This window comes from Merops nubicus, unplaced genomic scaffold (genome assembly GCF_000691845.1).
Source record: "Merops nubicus isolate BGI_N331 unplaced genomic scaffold, ASM69184v1 scaffold95, whole genome shotgun sequence".
NCBI classification, from domain to species: domain Eukaryota; kingdom Metazoa; phylum Chordata; class Aves; order Coraciiformes; family Meropidae; genus Merops; species Merops nubicus.
In genome coordinates, this window is record NW_008609976.1 from 34,691 (window position 1) to 55,298 (window position 20,608).

The following is a 20,608-nucleotide window of genomic DNA, read 5'->3' on the forward strand; positions in this document are numbered from 1 at the left end:
AGCAGCTACGCCACTGAATACAGCGACTTACAATGCAATTTATTAGTTAACAAGAGCAATTTGCTTTCTAATCTGCATCTTTGCATTTTGTGCCTATTAAAAAAAATCCCCTCCCATGCCTTTTTTGTCCTTAATGTATTCACTTTAAAGCCAGTGTACATTGTGGTTTATGTGCTTTCAGGAAAAACTAATGCGGGGAGAAATATTTGATTGGTCTAAGTTGTACTCTTATGAATGTTTTGTGTTTGTATCTGTATCTGTAGTCTTCCATGTCAATCTCCTGTTTCTAGCCAAAGGTGGTTTATTTTACAGAGAATGAACAATATCAATGTAATTTCTAGTAGTGTGAAGCAGTTTATTAAATGATAATGAGGTAATAGAGTATTGAGATGCTTCAAGGCAGGATCATGAGCTACATCTATCTAAGCTCTTCTACTTGATAAGCAGAGATGTTGTGAGCAGGGATGATCCCGTGGGGTAATCTCTTCGGGTTGCAATACCAACCCTGCTTGCTCCAAAAGGGCAGCCATTCACTGCAGGTTTCTACCCCCTTCAGTAGCCATGCTCCCTGCTCCACAGTGCCTGACACTCATTACATGGCAGACTGGAATGGAGACAGGCTCTGTCCATTCACTGCCTGCTTGCCCAAATCTGCCTTCAGCATGCCTTCCTGAACATGAATGGAAACACCCGTTCTCCCTTCCTCGGGGAAGCGTGTCTCTCAGAACGCCACCCGCCGTGCTGAGGTTTGGCGGTTGTTCTGTGCAGATGGGGGTGGTGGTGCTGGGGGAGCTAACCAGCAGTGTGTTTTGTTGCAGACTGAGAAGGCTGACCGGCGCCAGAACTTTGTCTCCCTTGCTTTACGTAAGCGCTACAGCTATCTGACTGAGCCTGCAATGAGTGAGTTGCTCTTACAAAAGTACTAAACGATACAGGCGTGATTTGTCGTAAGAAGAGACATTTTTTCTATAAACGTTGTATTTGGTGTCACTATGGAAAAAAAAAAACAACAAAAAAACCACCTATCTAAAAAAAAAAAACTCTTGGATGGTCTGTGAACTCTTGTGTTGTGAGAGCTTGAAGAATCCTGACTGGCAAATAACACGTGTTAGTTAAGTAAAAATACACTAATTTTTTAAATGTTCACGTAGCTTCTGAGCTAGAAGGGTTGCAAATTCCTTTCAAACCAAGTCTGTTCCTCTTTCCTTTGAAAAACTACAGAGAGCTGCTGTAGAAGGGAATGTTATGCAAAAGTTCAGCAAGGCTGGAGAGTGCCGTTCAGATAAACACTTAAATGTTTAGATGCTTAGCCAAAATGGACTCTCATATTTTATATTTTCCCTCTTCTTTCTCCTCCCCTTCCCTTTTTCCTCTGTTCCCTGCAGATGCTTTTTATTCCCTGGCACCACACATTGCTTTCTCTTAAACTTACGTTCCCCTTGACCAGACCTGTGGCATTCCTTTCCTTCTCTGTTAAATACAATAATGTATTTGGCTTAGCTTTTCTTCCCTCACCTTTCCTTTCTGAGGTTGAGTGTTATTGGTTCCCACTCCCCAGCTTTTTCTCAACTTTTTTTTTTTTCCCCCTCGTGGGTTCTCAGTTGCTACCCTGCAGTAGACCCTTTGATATAATTCCATAAAATCCATAGACAAACTTCATCAGGTCTTGGGACTTCCCACTGGATGGCTGCTGTTTAATTAATCCTATAAGATCTGTGGCTTCTTTGGATCAGATGTGCTCCAGAATACATTGCACTTCTCAGGCCTGGAAGAAGACTTCAAGCATATAACATCTGAAGAAGCTATCAGATCTGCTGAGACATCTTGATGGACTGTTAAGGTATAGTCAAAGGCTTGGTGGGAACGGAGAGGGAGCAGGAAGTTGCTTGAAAGGAGTTTGATGACTGTGTATCTTGCTTACAGTTAGTTTTGCAGGCCTCATTGGGTGAAAACAAAAAGGTCCATTAAGTCTCATTTGCAAAATGTTGAAGGGTAAAAGCCTAAGCTTACTTGAGCTGTAGTCAGAGACAATCCTTGGGCTAGAACAGTAGAAGTTCCTGACCATTCTTTAACTATTCTATTGCTTTTGGCAACAGTTACTACTTAAGGCTATGAGCTACCCAAGAAGAGTATGCAGAAATTATGATGTTTGCCAGGAAAGATCATAAATAGTGGTTTGGCCATCAGCCTGAGCACCACCTCCTGTGCATACCTGGCATGTAGTCAGCAACTGCCACTACCACCTGCACCATGCTGGTGCAAGGGAAGCATGTGCTCTTGGAAGTGCAGCTCTTCCAGAGAGTGTACACTACCCAACCCAGAGCCAGGACTGCTGCTGTGGATGCCTCACACTGCAGGGTGGTTGATCCAGTGACTGGATGTTAGTGATCAACCCCTACCTATTTCCAGTGAATGTTAGGGCACAGCTCCCACAGTTTCAGTAGCAGTAGGGGCTCATTTTACTCACAAGCTTCTGTGTACATGCACATATCTATTTTTTTCCCTCTGCACCCCTGCCAGTGCTGGTGCAGAAGACAACGAAGCAGATGGGGTATTTCTTTGCCTCCTTATCCTTACCCCTGCTCAGGGAGATGGACCAAAGGGCCCCTCAGCTCTTCCCAGCAGTGAGGTCCCCACGGAAGTGGAGTGCTGCAGTGGGTTAAACCTGCTTGGTTCTGGTTGCTTGCTTGCACATGAAGAGGAGCAAGACTGAGCGAGGGCCACTTGTATGGGTTCACTCAGTGCTTCCAGTTAACAGCTGCAAGCTAGGAAGTCTGTTTTGCTGCACAGAAAGTAGTAACTAACATCTGTTTTCTGATAAAATCTTGGATACAGAGTGATGGAAGCTGTTAAGGCCAAGAGCATCCAGTAGCCAAGAAGGGTTGTTATGTAAAACCACTCTCCAGAATACTATCCCACTCTGAAGTCTTGCGTGGTTGTGGGGATTTCTTTAGTATTTGTAAACAGTAAAATTGCCCAGTTCCATCTGTTTGAGTTGTGTCATAGCTGCACACACTGGTAAAAAGCATCTTGAACATGAGTCCATGATTTAACATGAGAAAGAACAGTTAAGAGGGGGAACCTAAGAGGGTTTGAGTGGTTCTTCACAGCACAGTGAGGTCCCTGTAAAGACACTTCCAAACTCAGAGTGCTGAACAAATTATTTTTGTTGTCAATCCTTTTCAGAATGATTTTGGGGTTTATTTCTCAGACTTGGGTCTCTTTGAACTTCTGGTGAATATTAGCAGCTCCTTCTAATTAGTCTTCATGATAAAGTGTAGCTCACTTAATGAAGTACACTATGTGTTCTTCTTAGGTGGAGAAAAGAAATATGTTTGCACTTCAAAATAAGATTTCAAGGAAAAATGGATGTTGCTTGACATAAGACTGTGCCAGTCAGGCCTAGTACTCAAGCTCTCTTCAACCTCAGTGTTCTCATACTGCAATATCACCAGCCATCCACATTGCCTTCTAAGCTTCGATTGGCTTCTATAGCACAGGCACATTTCTCCTTGCAGGATATGGACCTGTGGTATCCTGAATATTCACTAGTCTATAAGAGTGTGTGTGCTTTAACAGTTTAGTATTAGCCTTGTTAAGCTTCTTTCACTGTAAGCTACTATCTGTCTATAAGACAAATCAAGCAGGTTTGACAAATTATTAGTGTAACTTCAGAGAAAGGTGTGTTGAAAAACATTTTTGGATAATTCAGCTCCATTTCTAACTCCAGCTTTAAAGACAAAAAAAATCCCTTTAAGTTACTTTCAATGCCAGCTCTCTGAATGTTACTGCTGTATCAGAGGATACGTATGCTGTAATGGGATACTGTCTTCTGGCATGAGTACCTCCTGCAAAGCAAAATGTGGTTGACAATGATTTTGTTCAAAATCCTTATGAATAGGCTGAGCGTTCTGGAGGATGATAACAGTTAACAGGTTTGTCCTTACCAGGAAGTTTTTGCATAATATATTGTTCTTTGACTGCTTTTCTAACGTTACCTTTTGAGAAATGTAAAGCTGAACAGGTCTGACTTTGAGCTGGTACAAGAAATCTCCTCAAAAGGTACCAAGACACTACATCTTGTAGAAAAAGTGTACTCTTCTTTCAATGGCCTCTTGTGAAATGGTTTTGTAAGGATTACATATCTGTGCTTAAAAAGTATACAAAATGTATTAATCCGTGTGCTTGTTTTGACATGATATATTGTGCATGAATAAAAACTGATTCAGTTGCTTTGCTTGCTCACCTTTATCATATATCATACTTCCCATATTTCATGTATGACATATGCTTCTTAAAATCATTTCATGTAATGTTTTAATTTAGTTTTTACCCAACAAAAGGAATATCGCATGAAAAACAAATGCAAAAGTTCCTTTTCTTTCTTTTTCTTTTTTTTTTTTTAAAATACTGACTCCGAAAAGCTCTTGCTCTTATTGGCTTTGTGAGTGTGAAGCATATCCGAATTGTGCATGGGAGACATAGATTTGAATTTATTCCAGTTGCTTCACAGTTTGCACATCAATTGCCTGTCACTTAAAGGAATTTTGGGTTCTGCATGAAATAGTTCTGAGTGGTTTTAAAAAAAGATTTTTAGCTACATAATGTAATTTTATGCAAGTTTATATTTCGTATAGGTTCAATCTCTGAATAGAACAACCACAGAAATTATTAGAAGGATAATTCTAATAGTTGCACAAAGCAGAGACATACCTAAACAGGCAAAATAGAACCGCTACAAATGTTTCAGAAGTAGCACATCAGAAAGTCAATAGGAAGTAAGAGAAGAAATTTTGATGTGGCTTTATTTTTACCTTATGGATTCCTTCTTTGTGGTTTCTGTTTTTCATTGTTTGCAGATTTGGTTGCGATGTGCTTTCTGTCTTTCATTTCATGTTGCCTTTTGGTTTGGAGCAGTCATCAGTATATGGCTCATTCCTATTTTTTTTCTTTCCTTTTTTAAATCTTCTTTTGCCTCCTTCATCCTAACTCATGCAAACAATTGTACTTGCTTTTTGTAATATTACAACGTTTACTGACCAATTTTCTTCTCTGGTCTCTCTGTTTTTCAATCATTTTTGTTGATTTTTACGTTTGATTTTAATTTAACAATTTAAGAAACAGTTGAACGGAGTGCAGGAGCAACAAGATCTCTACCTGCTACTTACTCATACAAGCCATTCTTTTCAACACGGCCATATCAGTCCTGGACAACAGCTCCAATTACAGTGCCTGGGCAAACCAAATCAGGCTTCACTTCCTTATCAAGCTCTTCCTCTAACACTCCTACAGCTTCCCCATTAAAATCAATATGGTCTATTTCTTCTGCTTCTCCAATCAAATCCACATTAGGAGCTTCTACCACATCTTCAGTTAAATCTGTTAGTGATGTAGCATCTCCAATTAGATCATTTCGGACAATCTCTTCACCAATAAAAACTGTGGTATCGCAGCCTCCATACAATATACAGGTTACTTCAGGCTCTTTCGTCAGAGCTCCTGCAGTCACAGAAGCTGCTAGTCTAAAAGGGCTGGCTTCCACTACCACATTCCCCTCTCGGACATCTCCAGTGACTACAGCAGGATCTCTCTTGGAGAGATCATCCATAACCATGACGCCTCCAGCATCCCCCAAATCCAACATTAACATGTACTCTTCGAGTTTGCCGCTTAAATCGGTCATCACATCAGCATCTTCCCTGTTATCGTCCCCTCTAAAGTCAGTGGTGTCACCTGCTAAGTCAGCAGTTGATGCTGTTTCATCCTCTAAAGTCATGATGGCCTCGTCTCTCTCGTCGCCAGCAAAACATGTAGCTGGGCACACAGATGTACCATTGCTCAATGGGTCTGTGTCACCTCTGAAATACCCCTCCTCTGCCAACTTAATAAACGGAGCCAAAGCTGCAGCTGTTTTTCAAGACAAGATGGCTGCAGCTGCCCATTCTGCAAGTTGTGCTGCTAACGCAGTTGCTGACACAGCTGAGAGAGTGCTTTCAACAGCTACTACAATGTCATTCTCTCCACTCAGGTCATTTGTGTCTTCAGCACCATCAGCTTTCCAGTCAATGAGAACTCCTCCTGCAGGTGCTTTGTACACAGCCCTTGGGTCAATATCTGCAACTACCTCATCAGTAACGTCATCAACAATAACGGTGCCAGTATATTCTGTAGTCAATGTTTTGTCTGAACCAGCATTAAAGAAGCTCCCAGAATCGTCTTCACTTACAAAATCAGCTGCTGCGTTACTGTCACCTATTAAAACATTGACTACAGAGGCACGCACACAGCCTCCCTTTAATCGAACTTCATCTCCAATAAAATCATCCCTGTTTTTAGCACCCTCTGCTCTCAAATTGTCCACACCATCTTCTTTATCCTCCAGTCAGGAGATACTGAAAGATGTTGCTGAAATGAAAGAGGATCTAATAAGAATGACTGCAATATTGCAGACAGATGTCGCAGAGGACAAACCGTTCCAGCCTGAGATACCAAAAGAGGGTAGAATTGATGACGAAGAGCCCTTTAAAATTGTTGAGAAAGTAAAAGAGGACTTAGTAAAAGTTAGTGAGATTCTGAAAAAAGATGTGTGTTTAGAAAGTAAAGGGTCGGCTAAAGTATCCAAAAGTGACCAAGGACACCTGTCTGAGGATGACTGGGTAGAGTTCAGTACAGAGGAGATTGATGAAGCGAGACAGCAAGCTTTGACAAGCCCTCCTATATCTGTTCCAGAGAAGGTCCAGATTAAAACTAAAACCATGTCGGAAAAGGATTATAGCTTGTCAAAAGTTATTGATTACTTAGCAAACGATATCGGTAGCAGTACATTAACAAACATAAAGTACAAGTTTGAAGAGGGGAAAAAAGAAGGTGAAGAGAGACAAAAACGCATTTTAAAACCAGCGATCGCTTTGCAGGAACATAAGCTTAAGATGCCTCCAGCCTCCATGAGGCCCTCAACATCGGAAAAGGAGCTATGTAAAATTGCAGATTCCTTTTTTGGAACAGACACCATTCTAGAGTCTCCAGATGACTTTTCTCAACACGATCAAGATAAAAGTCCCTTATCTGACAGTGGCTTTGAAACGAGGAGCGAAAAGACGCCTTCTGCCCCACAAAGTGCCGAAAGCACGGGGCCAAAACCACTTTTCCATGACGTACCCATCCCTCCCGTCATTACAGAAACAAGAACTGAAGTGGTGCATGTTATCCGCAGCTATGAGCCATCGTCTGAAGAAATTCCAGAGCAGAAAGCAGAGGAGCTACCGGCCTCAAAACCCAGCCCTACATTTATGGAGCTGGAGCAAAAACCTGCTGGATCTATTAAAGAGAAGGTTAAAGCTTTTCAAATGAAAGCCAGTGGCAGCGAAGAAGATGACCATAAGTGTGTCCTTAGTAAAGGTGTCCGAGTAAAAGAAGAAACTCACATCACTACGACAACGAGAATGGTTTATCATAAACCTCCGTGCACTGAAAGCACGTCTGAAAGAATTGAGGAAACAATGTCTGTTCATGACATAATGAAAGCCTTTCAGTCTGGACGTGACCCTTCCAAAGAACTGGCAGGTCTGTTTGAACACAAATCATCAGTAACATCCGATGTTAGCAAGTCTGCTGAAACTTCACCACAACATGCAGAGAAGGACAGCAAAATGAAACCCAAACTGGAGCGAATAATAGAGGTCCATATTGAAAAAGGTAATCAGGCTGAACCTACTGAAGTCATTATTAGAGAAACAAAAAAGCATCCAGAAAAGGAAATGTATGTGTATCAGAAAGACTTACCTCGGGGAGATATTAACTTAAAAGAGTTGGAAAAACATGATGCTTTTCCTTGTTCAGACGAACAAGGTCAGCAAGAAGAAGAGGAGCTCACAGCCGAAGAGTCACTTCCTTCTTATCTGGAATCCTCTAGAGTTAACACTCCCGTGTCCCAGGAAGAAGACAGTCGCCCTAGTTCTGCTCAACTCATGTCTGATGACTCTTACAAAACACTGAAGCTTTTGAGTCAGCACTCAATAGAATACCATGATGATGAGTTGTCAGAACTAAGAGGGGAGTCTTACAGGTTTGCTGAGAAAATGCTTCTTTCAGAAAAGCTAGATGTGTCTCATTCTGATACTGAGGAGTCAGTTACTGACCATGCTCTACCCCTTAGTGCAGAGTTACAGGGGTCTGATAAGCGATGCAGAGAAAAAGTAGCTACTGCCCCCAAAAAAGAGATTTTCTCCAAAATCTATAAAGATGTATCTGAAAATGGTGTAGGTAAAATATCTAAAGATGATCATTATGATAAAGTGACAGTGTTACACTACACTGGAGATGTTAGTAGTCCAAAACACGCGATGTGGATGCGCTTTACTGAGGACAGATTAGACAGAGGTAGAGAAAAGTTGATATATGAAGACAGGGTGGACAGGACGGTTAAAGAGGCAGAAGAAAAACTGACTGAAGTATCACAGTTTTTTCGGGATAAGACAGAGAAGTTGAACGATGAGCTACAGTCTCCGGAGAAAAAGCAGCATAAAAAAAATGGCAAAGAAATACATTCTAGCCAGAGCTCTGCCAGCAGCAGCCCTGAGAAAGTTCTGCTCTCTGAATTACCATCAGCCAGTGATGAATGGAGCAAGGCGAAGCCGTATGCACATGATGGGAAACGCTTTCCTAAGGTGGATGAAAGAAAAGCGTCCAGCTTGCCCAGCAGTCCTGAAAAAAGGATATTTGTGCAACCTGCGGAGGACTTTAAACAAACTATGGAACACAAAGCAAGTACTCAGCAGACTGGAGTACCTGAGGTTTCACAGGCTGGATTTCAGCTGAAGCAATCAAAGCTCAGTTCCATTAGGCTTAAATTTGAACAAAGTATAAGTCCAAGGAGTAAGGACGTGACCTCAGAAGAAAAAAAGCTGGATGGTCAGTCCAAAATTCCAGTAAAGAAATTGCAAGAAAGTAAGTTACCAGTGTATCAGTTTTATTCCAGAGAGAAACACGCAAAGCAAGTAGAGGTCGTGGATGGGAGCACGGCTTTACAGAAAGAGGTGAAAATACAGGAAGATTTTGTTCCAGGTAGAGTGAAAGCCATCGAAGACTTTTGTGCTTCAGACACGCAAAAACAAAGAACTGAGATGAGTAAAGGCGTACCAGAATATTTTTCAGAACCACAGGCAAAAGACCTGGCATATGGCTCGGACTCAACAACAAAGGGACACTGGGACAACAAAATCTATAGGACTTGGGAAAGTCCTGGAACTTCTAATCATAAAACACAAAAAGAAAAACTTGCACACGTGCTGGTTCCAGATACAGTAAAAGAAAACCACGTTGATCGTGCTGAAGCTAAAACTGACAAAAAAAGTGAATTTATCACTGTGACAGGGCACAAACTGGCAGGAAATGGAATTCATTCAGAAGAAGTGAAGGAACTGACTGTAAAATCTCCCTCAAAAAGGGTTTTATACAGAGAATTTGTGGTCAGGGAGGGGGAACGTAATGGTGAAGTGGCTGATAAAGTATCCAAAAGGAAAGAAGAAATTACGGTGTCCCATATTCCAGTCAGAATTGTCGAGGAGAAGAGAACCACGCTCGATGGTGTCTATGAACTTTCAGCTAAAGTATCCCAGTCAGCTGTGATTAAGGAGAAAGTTGAGAGGCAGATTGATTATGTGGAAGACGAAAAAATAAAGCATTCAGAAGTCAGAAAAGTTACCAAGCAGCAGAGCGCAATAGGCCTCAGTCCTCCTGTTGAGGAAACAGAGCTATCCCCTAGCAAATCACCAGATTCTTTAGAATGTAGTCCAGGAAAGGAGTTTCCTTCGAGCGAGTTAGTTGACCCTGGTGCCAGTGATTACTTAGATAAAGTTGCACCACTAGTAACCACTGAGGGAGTAAAAGAAATTAAGACCTTACCTGTTTATGTCAGTTTTGTTCAAGTAGGAAAGCAATATGAGAAAGAGGTGCAACAAGGAAATATTAAAAAAATTGTCAGTCAGGAGAGCAAGACAGTTCAAGAGACAAGGGGGACATTTTACACTGCTAGACAGCAAAAACAACCTCCTTCTCCACAAGGTAGTCCAGAAGATGACACACTAGAACAAGTGTCCTTTATAGATAGCTCTGGTAAAAGCCCTTTGACGCCAGAAACACCCAGTTCAGAGGAAGTGAGTTACGAGTTTACATCTAAAACACCTGACTCACTAATAGCTTATATCCCAGGCAAGCCAAGCCCTATACCCGAGGTATCTGAGGAATCAGAGGAGGAAGCAGAGGCTAAGTCAACATCTGTAAAACAGGCAGAGGTTGAGGGACCACAGATTGACAAAGCATTACCTACTCATCTACATAAGGACTCTAACAAAAGACCCAAAGGTAACAGAGTTGCCTACATTGAATTCCCTCCTCCTCCACCACTGGATGCAGATCAAAGCGAGTCAGAAAAGAAGCCTCAGTATTCCACTGAGAGTGAGATGGAGATGACTGAAGTGAACTTGCAAGATGAGCATGACAAATGCCAGCTGGCTGAACCCGTCATAAGAGTACAGCCACCATCTCCTGTGCCACCGGGAGCAGACATCAGTGACTCCAGCGACGACGAATCTCTCTACCAGCCTGTTCCACTTAAAAAATATACATTCAAACTGAAAGAACTGGAAGATGACCAGAAAGAAACTTCAAAGCCCAGAGCTCCTGAAAAGATTGAGAAACAGAAAGAGTTAGGACATCCCACTTCTGGGAAACCCGAGTTTGACATTGGGCTTGATTCACCTCAGAACGATGTAGTGCAAAATGGCAGTAACAATGACCAGTCTGTCACAGAGTGTTCCATAGCAACCACTGCAGAATTCTCCCACGATACCGATGCGACAGAGATTGACTCTCTTGACGGTTATGATTTGCAAGATGAAGATGATGGTTTAACTGAGAGTGATTCTAAACTTGCAGGTCCAGCAGTTGAAACCAAAAAGGACGTATGGACTACGGAAGGCATTCTAAAGCAGACTGATCGCTGCTTTAGCCAGAGTAAGCTCGAAGTAATTGAGGAGGAAGGCAAGGTAGGCCCTGAAGAAGACAAGGCACCTTCAAAGGGCCCATCTTCTGAAAAAGCCGGAGATAAGAGTGAACAGAAGTCAGGGGCACAGTTTTTCAGTTTGGAAGGCAGGCACCCTGACAGGACTGTATTTCCTGATACGTATTTCAGTTACAAAGTAGATGAAGAATTTGCAACGCCTTTCAAAACAGTGGCCACCAAGAGTCTCGATTTTGATCCATGGTCAAATAACCGAGGTGACGATGAAGTGTTCGAGACTAAATCAAGGGATGATGAGGCTAAGCCATTTGGTCTGGCAGTGGAAGACAGATCTCAAGCAACAACTCCCGATACAACTCCAGCCAGAACTCCAACAGATGAGAGTACACCAACTAGTGAGCCCAACCCCTTCCCATTTCACGAAGGGAAGATGTTTGAGATGACTCGCAGTGGTGCAATTGACATGAGCAAGAGGGATTTTGTTGAAGAAAGACTCCAATTTTTTCAGATTGGTGAGCATACTTCTGAAGGGAAGTCAGGGGACAAGGGGGAAGGGGATAAAAATACAGTCACTGCCATCACACAGCCACAGGCAGGGGACAGCACTGTAGAAAAAAACCTAGAGAGACCAGTAGAAACAACAGCAGTTGAACTTAAGCCCATCATCCAGGCCAGTGGAGATTGCATGGAACAGACACTTGGTAGTAACTCACTGGAAAAATCCTCGGCAGCAGTAAACGCTTCTAAAGTCGATCCCAAATTGCGCACACCAATTAAAATGGGAATTTCTGCTTCCACCATGACTCTGAAGAAAGATGGCCCTGGCGAAGTGACAGATAAGATAGAAGCTGTGATGCCAAGTGGTCAGGGATTAGAAAATGAAAATGTAGCAGTGAATGCAAGTTCAGCTTCTAGCCAGAAAAGCTGTAGGCAAACAGAAAACACTGATTTTCCAAAAGATAATTTTAATAACAACAACAATTTGGATTCATCTGCTGTCCCTACAGATGATATTACCTGTAATGTAGTGCTAAAAGAACATTTGGAACCGAAATGTTCCCTCCAGAAAGCTAATCAAGCAAAAAGCCCTTCAGGAAAAGGTACAGGGACAACACAAGGACACAGAGTAAGAGATAAGCAAAAACCACACGGAGAGCAGCAAAAGTCAACAGAGTTGGTAGGGGCTAGAGGAAAATCAAAGCTTCCTGTAAAGGCCAGCTCAGTGAAAGAAGTCTTTTCACAAAATAATCTCCAAAGCAATACAGGGAGTAAAGTGAGAGGGGCTAGTAAGCCTGACAAAGCAAAACAAAATAATTCTTCTCCCTGTCTAGAAGCAAGGTCTAGGATTCCAGTAAAAAATACACATAGGAGTAATCTAGCTAGAAGAACTCCAGCCCTACCAAAACAAGAACAGGTAGAGAAGGAAAAAGCAAAACAGCTTCCTTCTAAATTACCAGTAAAGGTAAGATCTACCTCCGTCACCATGACAACAGTTAAAGTAAGGAAAAATGAGCTTAGGGAGGTATGTAAACATTCTATTGAATATTTTAAGGGAATTAGTGGTGAGACATTAAAGCTTGTGGATCGTCTGTCCGATGAAGAGAAAAAGATGCAGTCAGAGGTCTCTGATGATGAAGAAGACAGTACATCAAGGAACACATCCATATCAGAAGCTACTCAAGTTTACCAGCCTTCCATTACATCGAAGTCTGCTAGAGACATGAAAACAGAGGCAGCATCTATAAAATCAAAGATTGAAAAGGCCGACAGTGAGAGGAGGAGGAGTAAGAGGACTGGTGAGAATGAAGGCAGTCAGGTTTCTGGAGCTCTCATGGCTCACCTCGTGGAGATCAAGCCTAGTTTGTAAAACTTTCAACTTGTTGATCCTAGTGCATGAACTGTTGTGATTGCCTGTGGAGTGACTTAACTGTAGTTTTCATTCTGTCATTGTCATCTGTATGTGCTGTCTTATACTATTCTTTCTTCCTTCAAACAACTCCTGTACTGTAGAAAGCTAGTGAAGCATGCCAAAGACATTCATGTAATTTAAAAGTTGATGTAACTCAGAAATGGAAAGATTTCTTTTGTGACAGCAAATTTATTCTGTCGAAGTAGAGAAAATAGATGATAATCTGGTCTGGCTGGTTTCCACCAGTAACTGAACAATCTGTGTACAGTCTTAATAGCTAGATTGTCAGCATGTTTGGTTCCATTACGACATCATGCAGTTTGACATTTGGCTTTACACAGGTGAAAACCTAAAAGCTGTGGATAAAACGTTGCTTTGTAGGTTGCTAGGACACACAACCATTCTAGTAAAAAATACCAGCACTGGCAACTTAGTCATATTAAAGTTATTATTTCTAATAAACTATTCTCCTGTATTGTCGTTTTCTGTGCAAAACCTTTTTAATCGAGAAATTGTAAATCACAGGTCCACAGAGTCCATGTGAACGGACAGATATAAGGATGGCAATTGTAGCTGATCACCTAGGACTTAGCTGGACAGGTAAGCTTTTCTGCTTTTATACTGAAATTAGTTTCTGCTGTGACATTTTCAGGTGGTTTTTTACCACAGCAAGGCCCCATCAGGCTCTCCCGAATTCACAGTGACCCCAGCCCTCCCAAAGAAGCAACATATCGCTGAGCAAAGATGCCTAATAGGAATTTATCCCATGGTCTTGCCATAAATCAGGCAGAACTCATAGGGGAAATAGCTAAAATGGGCCTACTCAAGGAGTTGAGAGGATCTGTCTACTCAGGATCAGGGCTGCCTCTGTATCTGGACAGCGGTTTCCCCAAAGCCCTGGGGGTTGCAGGGAGCCCAGAAGTGACCCAGCAGGCTGGTGCCATGTGTGGGGCTGGCTAACTGTGCCCATTGAACCTCCATATGTCGATGGCCAGTGGTGGTCCTTGATGGGCTTACAGCTGCAGCAGCTGGCTCTCCCTGGGTGTAGGTGGCAACAGCACCGTCACTGAGCTGCGCAGCGAGCTCACAAAGGAGTAACAGTCACCAGAAAAAAAAAAGATTTTATAAATTAACAGTGATGAGGTGGTCTCCACAGAGGTTTTCCACCATGTTTACATACAATAATAACTCATGCAGATGGTTGAAATTCAAAATTATATCCATCTTAGGAAATTAAGGCGTGAATATATAATGCCATGTTCATCGTTATCTGTAAAGTTTGGGTCAGGTAGCTTTGTTGGCATCTGTGTGATCTAAGCAAGATAATATTTTTAAGCCCGACAGGATGATTGAGAGATTTGTGCTTTGTTTAGTGGTTTTGTTGTTGTTTTCTTTTCTTGCTTGCCTTTTTTTGTGTCTTTATAGAACTGGCAAGAGAACTGAATTTTTCTGTGGATGAAATAAATCAAATCCGAGTAGAAAACCCAAATTCTCTTATTGCTCAAAGCTTCATGTTATTAAAAAAATGGGTTACCAGAGATGGGAAAAATGCTACAAGTAAGTTCAAGTAGTTACTGCTATTATTCCTGAGTTATAGCCTATTTCATCTGTTGCTTGATCTAAATAAGTTAAATTGAAGAAAACTTTATGAATGACTTTCACAAACCACTGATGGAAAAAAAATATTTCAGATATATTTTTCTTAGAAGTCAGCAATGTGTTATATTTATTTGGTATATATGCAGAAGGATATAAACTGTTCTCCACACTTATAATTGATAGGATAAGTAATGAACTTAAATTCCAGTAGAGAAAACATTAGGGGAAATTTTCCAGTAGCAAGGGACACAAACCACGGGAATAGGCTGAATGGAAAAGTTGAGTAGTCTCGCAGTATTGCAGGTCATAAGACTAAAGCTTCTTCTGGGAGGAATGATGGAGACTCTGATTCTGAGTTCATTCTGCTGGTTTTATCAGTGCATTTCACTTGAATTGCTCAAACTGAAAGAGACAGTTTGGTTATTGTGTTAGGTCAGTAGTGTTCGTTACCATTCTTTAATCCACACGCCCACACACAGTATTTGAGTCTACTTCCATCTCTTTCACCACTAAAGTAGTTTTCATGAATACTATGTTCTTACAACAAGATTACTGTAAATGAGATTTCACACTGTACTGCATGAATAGTCTTACATGTGTAAAACTCACATGGTTACCTGTCCTGGTTTTCCTCAAAACGGAATGATAAAAGGATTTTTACACTCCTTTTACGCTCTAGGAAGAGGATATTTTGTTTCTGTAGCACATAACTACCTTGAGAACTCTCTGACCTTATTTTTTGTGCTTTGGGGGGAGGGCAGACTCTTAATAGATGTATATCTTGAATAAGTAGGCAACACAATGGCTGTACTAGGACAAATGATGGGGTTTGCTGGAACTAGAGGTATTTGGACATAAACGGTTGCCAGCAATTTATAATAAATGCAGTGTCAGTATAACTGAGATGATCACACAGTTCTGTAACACAGAACTTTTTTCTGACATTGTCTTTTTTGTTTTTCAGCTGATGCCTTAACTTCTGTATTGACAAAAATTAATCGAATAGATATCGTGACCCTGTTGGAAGGACCAATATTTGATTATGGAAATATTTCAGGCACCAGAAGTTTTGCAGATGAAAATAACGTTTTTCATGATCCCATTGATGGTAATTGAATTCCATGGTCATATTTAGTTCAGTGACATGTCCAATAATACAATAATGTTGTATAAATTAGATTTTAAAAAAGGCAGTAAGTTCTACAGAAACATTCTTTTTAATGTGAAGGGGTCTTTCTCTCCCAAAGTGTGTGCTCATGGTACAGTATGCAGGTTGCACATCAATATTTCAGAGGGTGAGCCCAGGATCCCATAAACATAGGCCTGAGTAAGCTTGTTCCCACCAACCTCAGTGTGAGTTGACAAGACCTGTATGTTTTTCTTCTGCAATAGTTGTGCTTTGAGGCTTGCCCATGTATATTTTTCATGTACTTGGTATTGCATGCTTCCCAAGTTACCTGGAAATACATATACTCCTTGGCTTCTTGTCTAGATAAATAACAGTAAAAATTCTTTGACAAAAAAAGAAGAAGAACAAGGGAGGAAAAAAAAGTGCTTAGTAATTGCATTGGATCAGTTAATGTACAATTTACCACCAAATCTCTTTCAGAGAAGTGAACATCAATTACTTTATGATTTCCACTTGGACCATTTCTACCACTGCAGCAGAAAAATAAGAAAATGCTGTATTAGTGCACGAAGGAGTATATTTTTTGGTCTACTAGTGGGAAAATTTGTCTAATTATTTTCACATGGAAGCTGTATCAACAGAGAACAGAATTGCACAGGTTAATTTTGAGCCAGATTAAAAGGATAAACAAGTTCTGCTTGTAAAACAGAATTACCATGGGTATACTTAACTATTTATCAGTATATTGAAGACGTTAAACATTTTTTTTCTTCTAAATGTTAGTTAACAGGCACTGGGTTGCTACATTTTTTACTTTGATTTTTGTCAAATGCATTATAAATAGCTCCTTAAAGAAGATTTTTCTTTTGTATGTAACATTTCCTTTGTTTTTTGTAACCTGTGCAAATATGTATTGGGCTTTCTCTGTATTTTAGCAGGATGCTTTTCCTTTAGATCACATAAGCTCAGCGTACCTCCATTATTGAGCAGCATTGCTGGTCATTGAGTCATTGCATTACAGAAATAATTTTCTGTTGACATTTTAAGAAAGTTGCTCTTGAAATGTTGCTTGCGCCTTTTAATAGGAGCATCAATGTTCTTATGAAAAAATTACGCTTCTCTGCAGTTGCTTTCTGTCTCTCCTCTTCTCTGAATCTTCCTCAAGCTTCCTTTCCTCACCAAGACCAGACCACCTTTGCCTTTGTCTCAGCTGATTCAGGAAGCAAAAAAGCCAAACCCTGTTGATGCACCTCCCTTTGCAGGCAGCACAATGTCAAGTTAACCCCATGGCATGTTTTTTTTTCCTTTTGTAGGTCACCCAAACTATGATTTGCTGGAATGCAAACTTCAGATTTTGTAGCCATTTTTATATGTATATTCAGTTTAATCATTTTGTATTGTTTTTCCCATGTTTTCATCAATTTTTCTTTTCTCTCTTTGTTTGATCAGTGTATCTGATTGTACCTATGTCACCAAGATCACCTCACTCTCCAAGATCACCAAGATCTCCTTACTCACCACAGTCCTCTCGCCTGTATAACTTTACTGTACCTGAAATATTCATATAGCTCTCCCTTGTTGTGTTTGTGTTCTCCTATCCCTTTGTTAACCTCCTTTTTTAGTTTTTTATCCTGATGTGTATTTAGATCTACTATTCTTTAGTATCCTCATTAGAATCCATTTCTGTTCCTCATTCTTTAAGTATTCCATTCTCATGGCTCTAAGGTTAAATTGGAGGTATACATTAGTAGCATTGTATTGCTGGTATTGCGTATTTATATAGAAAAGTATATTAAAAATGTGGACCTATTTTAGGAATAATACCTGCTGACAAGTGGCTGTCCTATGTTATGAGCTACTCCTGTCTTTCAAATCTGCTTATTAAACTTCCAAATTAAAAAAAAAGAAAAAAAAAAGGGAAAGAAAGATATACACAATATGGCTGCAAGAGATTTTACTTGATATAAAGGGACAAGCGCTCTTGCCCACGTTTGATTTATTGCATGCTCATAAGACAATCTGCTATAGCTTGAAAATGTTAAAATGGCCACAAATCCAATTGGTGAAGCCTTTACAGATTATTTACAAAACAGTAACAAGTACTGGCTTCACTGTACTACTCACTGGCAGTACTCATTTTTTGTTTCATCTGTTTCGGCCAAAGTAAAAACATCTATCAGAACTGCACTTGCTCTTATACACCTGCACCTCCTCAAACATGTCATACTTTATGTAACTCATGACTCATTTGACATTTGCTTATTTGTTGCTCCATGCTTCACCCCAGTCAGTCCAAATGTGCTGTCTTCCTTAGGTTATCCCACCATTCAAGTGGAACTGGAAGCTCCCACTGGGTTGCGCTTCGTGCCGCCCACCCCTTTCCATCAGGATGATTTCTTTAGCGACACCTCTAGCCTAGAGTCACCCCTTAGAACTCCCAGTAGACTGAGTGATGTGTTAGTGACCTCCCAGGGACACATAGATGGTACAGCAGCAGCACCGCCAGTGGTGACTGAAGAAGACACTTCACTGGACGACAGCAAACTTGATTTCTCTGTGCCTAGAGAAGGAACACCTAAAGATATTTCCATAGGCGAGAGCCAGTTGGAGGAAGTGGACCTTAAGGATTTTCCACGATATCTTGGTAGTTATGGCGGGATACCAAAACATGCTAAACAAAGGCAGAGTGAAGAGACTAGTAAAACAGGAGTAAGGACTGAACAGCCTGAGAGAGAAAAGTCTGGTACTGATGAGGAGATGACAGAAGAAAAGCTTAAATCTCTGTTTGAGGACATTCATCTGGAAGAAGGAGCTGAGTCTGAGGAGATGACGGAAGAAAGAGTATGGTCAATTCTTAAAGGTGTTCAACAAGCAGAACACGAAATGTCTTCAATTACAGGTTGGCAGCCTGACTCTTCAAGTGTCACTGAGCCAACGACGTCAGGACGCAGAATAGGTGGCAGCCTGCTGGATCGCTTGGATGAGAGGTGAGCACCTTTGTGTAAGACTCCCTGTGTGTGTGTGTGTGTGTGTGCAAGCCTCCCCATGCTGCTTTTACCTCCAGGAGCAGTGCTGAGGCTGTTCTACTGATGGATGAGAACGTGTATATATGTGCACATATATTAAAAAGAAAAAAAAAAGTATATACGTATTTAAAAGCAGAAGTTAATTTGATTTGGCTTCAGACACATTTGTTTTTAAAAATGCATATTTATCCAGTTTCATTCTTAATATAAGTATTTAAGAAGTAGTTTATATTATGTACAGCAGATAATATTACTTTTCATGTTATCTTGTGTATTTCTACTTTTAATTGATCTAGGTGATGCATAGATGTAACTGGAATCGAGGACTATAAAACATACATTATTGGAAACCAGGATACTACATTACTTTTATTTCTCAAGTACCTTTTTAGCAGTCATCCTTTGCATTGCATCTCTTTGCCTTCCCGCAGATAGTTGTCACATTTTCCATAAGCCAAGTTTTAAGTTGTCACGGGTTTTATAACGCTTACTTCAAGTAAGTTTTATGTCCTGCTGATTTCCTAGACTTTTAAAGAGATGAGCTACAAGGCATAAGAAGGTAAGAATGGTGGTACCAAATCTGTCTACTCCCATATGTTGTCTCCCAGCAGTGACTGCAGAGGATGCTCAGGGAAGGAGGAGAGTGGACTTTGCTTTCCTCCAGTACTCTCCCAAGCTCCATTTGCCTTCAAGCATAACAACTTGCTGAGGCGGATGTTTTCTACATCTTTATCCTCAATGTTTTTCTCTTTACATGAGCTTTTCCAGCCTCCCCTTGGACCTAGTTAAGCTTTCAACATTCACAATATGTGTTCATGTATTCAGCCTTCTAGTACCTACTGGGTGAAGAGCTCCTGCCTGCCCTTGTTTTGAACATGGCTCCCCTTATTACTAATTGAAGGAGCCAGGTCTGTGCGAGGTGTAAATCAGCAGGGAATGATTATCTGCAGAGTGATCATTTGTCTGTCAGCAGTTTACATCCTTTGCAGCTTTGACTCAGGATGTTTTAAGGTTCCAGGTAGCATTAGATACTCTCTTATTGAAGCCAGTTGGAATTCAGCCATTGATTTCAGTGGACTGATTGCCTTTCAGGACTGTAAAGCACTTGATCTACTACTGATGCAATTTCCACTGTTAAGCAAACGTTGTTATTCTGCTTTTTATGTTGTGTTAAATTAGTAAAATAGATCACTTCTAGAAGTAAAAGGGCTTCCTTGAGAAGATAACGTATCCATTTCTAACTAGGCTAATACAATTTGCTATCTTTTTTAAGAGTTTTGCCAGCAAATAGCTATAGTATTTTAATATGTATAGTCACAGTGTTTATGTGAAAGCAAAGAAAAATGCAGAAGAGAAGAAAACTGTGCATCAGAAGTGCAGGTTAAACCTTTCTATAGGTAATCCGAAGCAAAATTTTGGTTGGCTTTCTATCTTGTAGTAGCCTTCTTTGCCTTTGGTTTTGCATGTTGTTGAAACTGCTCTGTCCAAGGATTTACTTTCAGATACCAATTTTTTAAAAGGCATGACTTATCTGGAGTACACATCTTGTCCCTTGGGGGGAAAATAACATAAACTATTTGGTCATTGCTGGTAGTTGCACGGTAAGAAATACTCTCATCACCTTGTTGGTTAGAGAGGAGGTTAAAGAATTGGTGCCTTGGGGATTTATCTCTTGATTTTACAAGGGAAATGGGCTTTGTGTATTTTTCCATCTCTTTTTCCTTCCATGCCCAAGGGATTAACATAAAGCATTTGGCCTTGTTTCCAGCATTCACCGTATTCTTGTTGATTATGAAAAGATACCATGATGCAGAAGACAAGACTTAAATAGACTGATGTTTGTAAGCTGAATTTAAAATTTCACTTTTCCCTGAAACATAGGTGCTAAGAACAAAGGCTCAGTAAGAAGCTCTGTGCTTTGCCCT

The 20,608-nt window shown here is 40.7% G+C and overlaps 1 protein-coding gene across 1 annotated transcript in view; it reads left to right on the forward strand.

Annotated features, from left to right (window-relative positions):
- ANK3 (ankyrin 3, node of Ranvier (ankyrin G)) overlaps positions 1-20,608 on the forward strand; it is a gene marked incomplete at its 5' end in the record, with an annotated part of 68,315 nt that overhangs the window by 34,090 nt on the left and 13,617 nt on the right. Inside the window, 6 exons of the mRNA XM_008940720.1 lie at positions 819-900; positions 5,119-11,532; positions 13,455-13,529; positions 14,355-14,486; positions 15,493-15,636; positions 17,972-18,644. Of these exons, the coding sequence (XP_008938968.1) occupies positions 819-900; positions 5,119-11,532; positions 13,455-13,529; positions 14,355-14,486; positions 15,493-15,636; positions 17,972-18,644 (7,520 nt within the window). The remainder of the gene's footprint in view (positions 1-818; positions 901-5,118; positions 11,533-13,454; positions 13,530-14,354; positions 14,487-15,492; positions 15,637-17,971; positions 18,645-20,608) is intronic.